The 10,331-nt window shown below is 36.1% G+C and overlaps 1 protein-coding gene across 2 annotated transcripts; it reads left to right on the forward strand.

The window, feature by feature from the left end:
* The first annotated feature begins 2,315 nt into the window (after positions 1–2,315).
* On the forward strand, positions 2,316–9,311 carry LOC147405275 (BNR/Asp-box repeat family protein). 2 transcript variants are annotated; one of them, XM_086441521.1, is made up of 9 exons: positions 2,316–2,699; positions 2,988–3,156; positions 3,249–3,335; positions 3,752–3,879; positions 7,598–7,694; positions 7,820–7,897; positions 8,025–8,250; positions 8,339–8,562; positions 9,061–9,311. In XM_086441521.1, the coding sequence occupies exons 2-9, from the start codon at positions 3,031–3,033 to the stop codon at positions 9,082–9,084; spliced, it is 990 nt and encodes a 329-aa protein (XP_086297647.1). In that variant the 5' UTR covers positions 2,316–2,699; positions 2,988–3,030; the 3' UTR covers positions 9,085–9,311. The 2 variants fall into 2 exon arrangements, with proteins under 2 accessions (XP_086297647.1, XP_086297646.1); XM_086441520.1 differs by having other exon boundaries at positions 2,320–2,743.
* Positions 9,312–10,331: the final 1,020 nt, after the last annotated feature.

The raw sequence follows: 10,331 nt of genomic DNA on the forward strand, positions 1-10,331 counted from the left end.
ATATAGTAAATATCTTATTAGATATAATTTATTGTTAGTTCATAATAATTATTGATTTCAATAAAATGATGTATTTTGGAACTAATTATAGTTATTTTCGTATAACAAAAAAAATCATAAATTTTTAAAAATAAATCAGAAAATATCCGAAGCATTCATTGCAATTACTGATTCGAACAAAGTCAACTGACTAAGACCCAGACCAATTAGGCCCACATGGACTGCGTCGCCCAGGTTAGGTAGGGCAACACGGTGAACAAAACATGGAATTCCTCAAGATTTGTACAATGTGTTGGTGACTGAAGATACTAAAAAGCTTTTAAACCTTAGAAACCCTAATCTGATATCTATAAATAAGAGATCAGAGTAGAGCCAAAGGATATCATCTCTTTTGAGATCATTTTCTCTAGTTTTCTTCTATTCTTTTAGTTTTAGCTTTAGTTTAGTTTAGGTATATAATTTGAAATATTGTAATGAAAGATGATCTAGTTAATGTTCAAACTCAAGATCAATGAAGAAGTCCTTTTATTTTTCTCACCTCTCTTCTCTAATTTATTTTCTTATTTGTTGTTTTTGGTGATGATCACCGGCTAAATCCTCCATTAGAGAGGTCAATGAAGCAAAGACAATATTTTCTCTCATAGTTATTACCTTATGCTTCATAGTTTTCATTGTGAGAATTTTTAAGTAGGAATTATTAGGTTAAGTGTTTGATTTTCTAATTTTAATGGTTTATTCTTAGATAAACTCAAGCTAAACCATGTTTCATAAAAAACATCAAATATAAATCCTTTAATTTCATTTTATCGATTTATTCATAAACATTGAGATTTTCATTTTGGATTTAATCATTCGATCTTCCGATCCATCGGCATTAATTTTGTTTAGAGGATTGGGATAAGTAAATAACAAATTAATCTAAGGAGAGGATTTGCTTAGGTGGATTTGAACGATCTAAGATTTACATTGCATTTTTATTTATTGTTTTGCTTTTAGTTAATTAGTGATACTATTTATTGTTTCTTAAATTAATCTTTGTTGGTTTTGAGTTAAAAGAATTGTCGGATCAACGTTGTCTCTATGGATAGATCCTTACTTGCCAATGTTTATTTTGTTCATTATTTTATTGATAATCTGCACCGAATAGGTAGCATCTGTTGGGATGATGCACGCCAATATACTAAATAGGAAGTGAGTTGAACGAGGTTTGATCTTAGGTCGTGGGATCAACACTCCACATGCCTTTACCAACTTACCAAAGTTTGGCACCTTCCAGGATGTATTCATATATGTTGTCTACTTTTCACTGTTTATTTAAGCATATGACGCTATGTTGATTAGCCAATTAAAAATTGAAGTCACAAATATCATATTTTTGTTCCATCAACCTTAGTTTTCTTTTATTGGTAGTGTCTTCATTGTATGTCGTTTATTATGGCCAATAGATGGTATCACATGTATTGGAAGGTATGATTTGGTATATGGGAGCATAGAAGGGCACAAGAAAACTTCGAAAAAAACAGAGAAAACGGGAAAGAAACAAGAAAAAATTGGGAAAAAATGAGATATATATTAAAAATTATGAAAAAAATGTATTTATAATGTAAAGTATAATACATTAGGCATTTATTCTAAGTTTACAAAATATTTTTGGCCGAAAAAAATATAATTGAATATTTATGTATGATAACATGTTCCTACACATAATTATACATTTTATGATGATAAAAAAAAAAAAAATTTAACGTGAATATATCTTTTGTGCAAAATAACACACTATTAAAAACAATTCATAGCATTAAGTATTATCATCAAATCCTACATTAAACAATGAATCAAAGTATAGACAACCATAAGGTTAACCATAGAACTGCAATAAATGAGTTATTTTGGTTTTTATTTTATTTTAATAAAAAAACATATTTAAAACATAGAACACGTTTTTTTTTTTTTGTTGTTGTTGAAAAAGTTGAGTTTTTATTTATTTTTAATTATTAACGGTACGGAATGTGTTTTAAATGAGTCTTATATATATATATATATATAAAGAGTTTTTTTGTTATTATGTATGGGAGCGTGGACCACAAATCTTAGGATAAGGTTTCGATGATATGATGGAGAATCTTGACTCTTGTGGATTGATTCAATTTGAGGGGAATAGAAAGAGTTGAAGTTATGATGTTGTGGAGATTTTCACAACTTTGAAAGCATCTAAATAATGTTTACTCTATATTTTATTTTATAAAGAGGATGTTCGGACTTATAACCGATTAGGGAGACCGGATGAGCCAGGGCTGGAATCATGGTATATGGGAGCCTCCCCCGAGCACGGGGTGCCCGGACTAGTTGCTTGGCGCCTTGTTTGGATGTTTGTACGTTTGAATAGAATCTAGTCGCGGTGTAAAATTGAAAAATCATAACCAAGACAATAGAAGGAATGGGCTCTTTCATATTTGAGTCGTGCTGGGGTGACATAGGCTCTTTTCATATTTAGGATGCATTTCAATGTCTCCTTGTGTTTGTCTTATTGGGATCAAGGATTAATGGTGGTTTAGGGAATAATCCTTCACTTAAGTAGTTGAAGTTATTAAATCGTTGGACACTGGGTGGGTCAAAAAATGACTATCCTTCCAGTTCGAGGGAGCAACGTTGACTAAAAAAACAGTATTAAACTGAGCTCAAATTTCAGATCTATGTAGGTAGGTATCATCTCCATCTCGATCGAGAAGAAGAAGAAGAAGAGGTATATTTTAATATTTATTATATAACTATGAATTAAAGAGTTGAGTAAATTAGGGGTCATTTGTTGGGTTGCAGTGACCTGTCCACACGCATTCTCTCTCTCTCAAAATCAATCTAAGAAGAAGAAGAAGAAGAAGAAGAAGAAAAAGAAGAGTTTGAGTAGTGGAGATGTGGAAATCAGTGGCAGGTCTCTTTTTGTTATTGTTGTTAATTTTATCTTCTTTTTATTGCATTCTTGTACGCAGCAAAGTTGCCGGAGTAGGAGGATTTGCAAACTCCGACAGTAAGATGAAAGATGAGTACTGGGGCCGCCATGGCATCATTAATAAAGACCCAGTGTTAATAAAAGAGGAGTTCACTTTTCCCGCAAATTCTGTTCCTTTCAATAGCTGTCATGCTTCCACCATTGTTGAGGTCATCCTTCTTTACTTAATTACTTTCCTTTCCTTTCCTTTTCTTTCCTCAACTGAAAATTAATCAATCAATCAATCAAATGGATTTTATAGGTTGAAAAAGATCATTTTTTGGTAGCTTATTTTGGTGGTACTTCAGAGGGAGCACCCGACGTCAAAATTTGGTCTCAGATGTACAAGGTAAGTCCAACCCCTATCTCTAAATTTTTACATATAATGACATAAAATCCCCCTTCAGGTTGACTACTAACTCTTGCTTTCCTAGCCAAGAAAAAAACAAAGCTTTTCATTTTTTTACCCTGAAATGCATTCTCAATTTATTTATTTTACGTTGATTACAACATGGTGTCAACAATTTACTTCTCCAACTAACGATGTGAGGGAAAGTTCTTGATTTTTCTTCTCATTTTTTTTTGGGTGGATAAGCTAAAATTAGATTGACACCCATTTGAGCTACACTCTCATATGCTCAAATTTGGTTGGCACCAATGCTTCCAAACTGTTACCCTCTTCACTGTTTCAATTGCATTTAATGACTGACAATGCAGATTATGAGGGCTCAATTTCTCCCATTTATGTTGAAATATATTGTGCAGGATGGCTGTTGGCACTCTCCTATTGTAGTTGATGAAGAACCTGATGTTCCAATGTGGAATCCGGTATTATTTAAGGTTTCATCTACTGAGCTCCTTATCTTCTATAAAATTGGTCAAGAGGTCCAAAAGTGAGTTATTAACCCTTCATTGTATTCCAAACTATTCCTTTGTTCTACAAAATGCTTGTCACAAACCCTTTGATATTTTACACCAGTGACAATGTCTTCTGTTATGAAGTTTGAATTAAGAACATTGTATAAACTACTTGCTAGCCAGTTGAACTCATTTATTTAATTCAACCATCTGGTCTAGGCATTTATGAGATGAGTTTTTTTTCACCTTATCATGCATTCTCAACAATAGCAAGGGCTGTAGTCAATGAGGATTTGTGTCAAGGTAGGCAGGGGCGGAGCCAGGATTTTCTTGTAGTGGGGGCAAAGTATGATTAGTTGCATGGTTGAAGAACTTCAATGGAGGGAGGTGAGGGTGTGGGGGCAAATGGGGAGGGAGGTGAGGGTGTGGGGGCAAATGGGGCATGTAATTAGTTGAAAATATAGGAGTGTCAAAGTTCTGCGGGGGCAATTGCCCCCACCAGCTCCTTACTAGTTCCGCCCCTGAAGGTAGGTAACTCTCATCATCTCCCACTTACAATGAGTGGATGAACACTTTGGTTTTCCTTGATGTGTCGAGTGATTAATTGAGGTTTCTTAGTGGTATTATTTGTTGTTTTGGGGAGGTGTCTAGGACCCTTTCATAGTGATCAATTGAGGATCCTACACACTAAGACCATATCCAAACCATTTTATGCCCTAGGACCCTTTCCTTCATACCCATGTCTTCCCTTGTGGTTGGCTTACAATAATAAGGTTATCTAGAATCCTGTCATAAGAAAGGGTGGGAAGACACTGGCTCTTGGAAGCTCTTGGAAGTTGAGCTACCTTTTGGATAGGGAAATTGACAATAATCAAAAGCTGTCTTGCTAGCATTCTAGTTTATTTTATGTCATTATTTAAAATGCCTAGGAATGTGGAACATAGTTGGATAAGCTTGAAAATTTTGGGGTTCGAACTCAAAACCAATTGGCAATGAGTGGAGAGGCCTAGGAGCTTATGAGGAGAGAGACAAGGCAATTTGTGTCTGATGTGGGACTAAACTCAACACGCCCCTGCACGTGTGGGCTGGACTGGGCCAAAGCACGTGGAGATATGAACTGGGTGACGTGGAGAAAAGAAAGGCCTGCTCTGATACCATGATAATTCTGAGGGTCCAACTAAAAACCAATTGACAATGAGTGGAGAGGCCCAGGAGCTTATAAGGAGAGAGACAAGGCAATTTGTGTCCGATGTGGGACTAAACTCAACAAAGCTCTTTCGCAATGTTCTGTGGCATGAAAAAGAGATTCTTCCTGGCACAAATTTCCATACAATCTTTGACCTACTAAGTTCTAATTAGTCGGATAACATAACATAATATAACTCTGCCATTCAACTCAATTAGATTCTTCATGAGTTCTGTGGTCAATCAGGTCCACAAACTCTTATAAGGTGTCGCTTTCTTATATAAATCCAAACTGAATCAGGCAAAGACACCTATGAGTTCAAAGCATATTCAGCTTCATGGAAGCTAAGCTTTCAGTCAATTGTCTTCCACACATAATATAAAGACTGCTGGGCATAGAATGTGATCCTACTATAGATGAATTTCAGAAGAAGACCACAAATCGGATACCCGGGATCCTCCATTATGCTGCTGGTATTGAATTGCCAAAATCAACTCTTCTTTCATGTGTTTTGGCTTGGTATGATTGCTTGGGGTTGTCAAAAGCAACAAATGCTATAATAGAAAGCAACATCAAGTCATTCATCTCATCAGGGGTTTAAATGAAGAATATTAGGTGGATCAAAAATACAAACACAAGGTAGATGGAGGTCTACGACTTAGGAAGGTCAAAGACTATCACAAAGAAGCCATCCTGAAACATTTGTAAACTCATTCTAGGTAATTTGAGTCCATCACTTGACTAGAAATGACAAAGGTACCTAAAAGACGAATCTTTTAGGATCATTCGAATCCTTCTTGATTGTTCATGGGATGGGGGATGTATGCTTAAGGCCATGAAATGTTGAGTGCAAAATTCACCTCATTAGTAATGGCAAACATACCCTCTCACGGAAAGACCCATAGCTCAATGTGATCCACACTAGATTTTGTTCCCATGTAAGTTTTTTCCTGGACATTACAGAAGATGCCAAAGATGAACTCATGGTCTTGAACAAGTCTTAGAACTCCCCTCCTGCAGCACTTGAGCTTATAGAGATTTCAAGAGGTAAATTACCTCCATAGTCCTTTGGAATCCCTTGGAGGATTCCATTTTCTACAATCAAACAATTGATGACAAATACATAATGAAACCACTAGGAACTATATTGGATATCCATTTTAGCCCCTTCTGTGGACCAAGATCACTTGGGAGAATGACAGCACCTCTGCCTGCCTTCGTTGTCTAGTTGGCATCTAAGAAAAAGGTAATTATGCAAGTGTTCCTTTTTTGAATAGGGAAACCAGAATATCTAATTGCTACTTTTGTAGCACATCAAGAGAAAACATTGAGCATTTATTTTCAAATGCCCCTTTCCAGAAAAAATTGGTTTCATGAAACTTGATATTGAAAGAAGCATAATATAATTTTGAATGATTGGAAAGGCTATAGTTCCAAATCCCATGGTTTGAAAAAAACAAAGATCCTTCTGATGGGCTACTTCATCCCAAAAAAAAATTGCTTAAACTCATTATCTTTGATGATGTAAAATATTATCTTGTCTCCAACGAGCCTGATCCACGAGTGGTTGCAGTTTTCATCATTTTGATGTGCGTCTAAGCTCAAAACCTTCTTCTATAATCAGTTGGGCCTTGTGGCATCCTTCTACTCATCATTGGGTTCTCAGTTGTTAAGCTTCATTACTTGTTAGCCGTGCCTCTTATGGAAGCATTTTTAAATATTCGAGAAAAACCTTTCTGCTTGCATGTGGATGGTCATGCCAGAGAAACTTAATTGACCTAATCAGGATCTTTCACACTCTCCAAGGTCTTCATAGCAACTTAAAATCTGGAGGCCTTCATATAGCAACTAAATATCTGGTGGTTGACAAGGAAAACATTTCTTACTCAAAATATGCAGCCCAAGTCATCGCAACTAAAATTCAGAATCTTGTCTTGAGGTAATGTTTCAGTCAGGAGAAAATCTGAAGTTGTCTCGACTGAAACATTCCAAGACAAACAAAAAAATTCTAGAAATATTCAATGTTTCCTTCCGGTCTTGGCTGAAACATTCCAAGACAGTACAAAACTTGAAACCATGATCTTAAGCAAGTTGATCCTACATGGAATGTCTTCACATAGTCAGCAATTCAGGGGTCCGTTATCTCACAAACCTGGAGCATTTCTCATTCTTTGAGAAGGAAACAAGGAAATTTATTTTCTTGTCTCAGTATGCGATATGCTATCCGTCTGTACTTTTTCTCATTGTTTTTCTAGTGATTTACAAAAACTTATTGAAGATGATATCAGTGCATGTAAATATCCTAGATCAAAATTTTATTATCTTTCATTAATGAGACACCTGGTAGGGGTGCCAGATGCAAGCTATAAAATACCCTTATCACCTAAGATTGGATGCAGTCATCCTGTACTTGGTCCAACTAAACATCTAGACTATATTTTCACGACTAATACTTATTGTTTGAGAATGATTATTTGTCTTAAGCTTGCAATGGTGATGCTTAGTTGTAACTTCTGACCAGTGTTTTGTCATTTGGCTATGTTTACATATGGTTTATCAAACCATAGATGGAGTGGATGCATGAAACGGTCATTCAATGGAGGTGCCACTTGGACAGATAGAGAACAACTTCCACCAGGAATAATAGGACCAAGCAAGAATAAGGTACGACACAAGTTATGTTAAATTTTTCTGAAAGCGCAGCTTTACTTGCTATTTTATTATGTTCGAACTTAAAATTTTGGTTTGTTAATGTTCATGCCCATTTATGTTTCTCTTTTTCTTTTCAGCCTATCTTGCTTGAAAATGGACACTTGCTTTGTGGATCCTCCGTGGAAAGTTGGAATTCTTGGGGAGCATGGATGGAGGTAAACCATTGCAGCAATTAAACTAATCCAAGCAATTTCATTCATCCAAATCATGACAGAAGAAACTGAAGCGAACATTTACATAGAAAGTTGACATTTTCATGTACTGTTGGCTCACATTTCATAGGTCACAACAGATTCAGGACAATCATGGAGTAAATATGGGCCAATATTCATTGAAGGTAAATCATTGAGTGTGATTCAACCTGTTCCCTACCAGACTGCCAATGGAACATTACGTGTTCTACTGAGATCCTTTGAAGGAATAGGAAAGGTTTGCATGTCAGAATCTCATGATGGTGGCTTGGGCTGGAGTAATGCAAAACCTACGGAACTTCCTAACCCAAACTCAGGTTTAGCATCAAAACTTCACTTTTTCCATGCAACAAATGCTTGCTCTTCTCTATTTGGGAATGACATGCTATGAGGTATATTTATTAGGGATTGATGGAGTTAAAATGAGTGATGGCCGACTCATACTTGCATACAACACTATCTCAAGAGGTGTGCTCAAAGTTGCTGTCTCCACTGACGATGGTGACTCATGGCATGATTTGATGACCCTGGAGGAGAAATTGGGGATGGAATTCTCATATCCTGCCGTGATCCAGGCCAGCGATGACTGTATTCACATTACCTACACATATAACAGGACCCAAATTAAGGTAATCAACTTGATTCAATGGGATATTTCTGAGGGACATTGCAATTAGGGAGACCCTGTAATTTCTTCTTTTTTTCCGCATCTTTTTAAGAAAAGGTATGACTGGGGAGTCACTGGGGACTTTTTGTATCACATAGAATGTTAATGTGGAAAACCCAATTGGGCATGTGGATGCCACTCTCATACCCATACTCTATTACGTATTACTATTGAACAAACCAAGCCCATTTTGAAACTTGTCTAAAGGCAATTGAGCCTAAATATGCCAAACAGAGGAGATAAGGTGGTCTGACATGTAGATGACATTAATCATGCCTTAGCTGCCCGTTAAAATTCAAAACCCTGCTTTTACAAGGAGCAAAGTCTGTTTGTGTCAGCTCTATGTGGCACGTCTAATATCATGCTCTTCCATTTCTTCTTGATCCAAGTTAGTATCTCTTTATCAGCTTATGTTGTCTTGTAATATGGCCTAATCTCCTCCCATTAATTTGTCTCACAGCATGTTGTGCTGGAACTCAACTGAGGTGACTAGCCCTGCTGGGGAAACTGAGGGAAGGAAGGGAGATCCAACTCAATCTCCTATTTTATATCAGGAGCTATCACCGATTCAAGCTTACTTGGGCTAAATGGGAACACTTTATGGAAAGTAACAACAGATGAATTTGGTATAATTATTTCAAGAGAGTTGTTTGTAATTAAACAAATTGTAAAATAGAGATTCATTATAAAGATGTTAAATTCTGTTTCTTCTTTCTTTGTCTTTAATAAAGAATCCCAGGACATCTCATAAATGCTTCCGTCTGTTCTATATCTTTCTTTTTAAACAGTATAAGCATTACTTACAGGCAAAAATTGAGGATGGCTATGGCCATCAGACATTTTGTGGGTTTCCATAGGAATGGAGAACAAAAGAGGTATTTCATGCCTTCATTTGGTGGAAGAAGGTTCAATGTTGTAGACAAGCCAATGAATAAGCATCCAGGGCATCATTTTTGTAACATGACATGGCTACATGGTAATAGTGCATTAGGACCTCTTCCACCGTGGAGTTCATGGAAATATTCAGCCTAGGACATATTGTAGGACATATTGTATGAAACTCAAATCATATTTTTAGCATAGAAGCGTTGAGAAACTAGTGCATCCAGGTATCTTAACATCAATGCATCTTTCATCATCTGGAAAAACAAGAGATAAGAGAAGTATTACATGAGCAATGTGACAAACCAGGTGTGTTTTCATGTGTAACTATAGTTTCAACGAAAGTTGGGCCAGAAAAATCCAAGAAAAGTAAAGAAAAAAAGACACCATGACACTATGTTATTAACAAGCTGGAGAAGGAAAAAAAATTATAAAAAAAGGTTAGAAAAATATGAAAAATACCTAATCATCTGATGAGTTGGATCTCATCTCTCTCTATGCCATGTGCATGGGATAATTAGCCATTGGTGCCCTCATAGAATCATGTCTGAATGTGTTGGCCTGTAAAAAAGATACAGAATCAAGAGATGGGAGTAACAAATTGCTATCTAGTGTCAGGTGTGGGACCCACTTAAGCAGTTCAGCAATCAAAAAGCATGGATCAATTGCAAGATGGATAATTAGAATATATGGTATTACCACATATTGTTAGTGCCAACTAGAATAAAGTAATTGTTTGTGCATATTTATTCATCAAACTGTGTTAATTGTTAAAGAAGTGTGGAGGTAGGTTAGGTATACTGCTCACCACTACCAATTAACATGAACATTCTTATGAAGAAAATTAAG

The sequence above is a fragment of the Akebia trifoliata genome, chromosome 4, assembly GCF_017979445.1.
Source record: "Akebia trifoliata isolate Shusen 1 chromosome 4, ASM1797944v1, whole genome shotgun sequence".
Lineage (NCBI taxonomy): Eukaryota > Viridiplantae > Streptophyta > Magnoliopsida > Ranunculales > Lardizabalaceae > Akebia > Akebia trifoliata.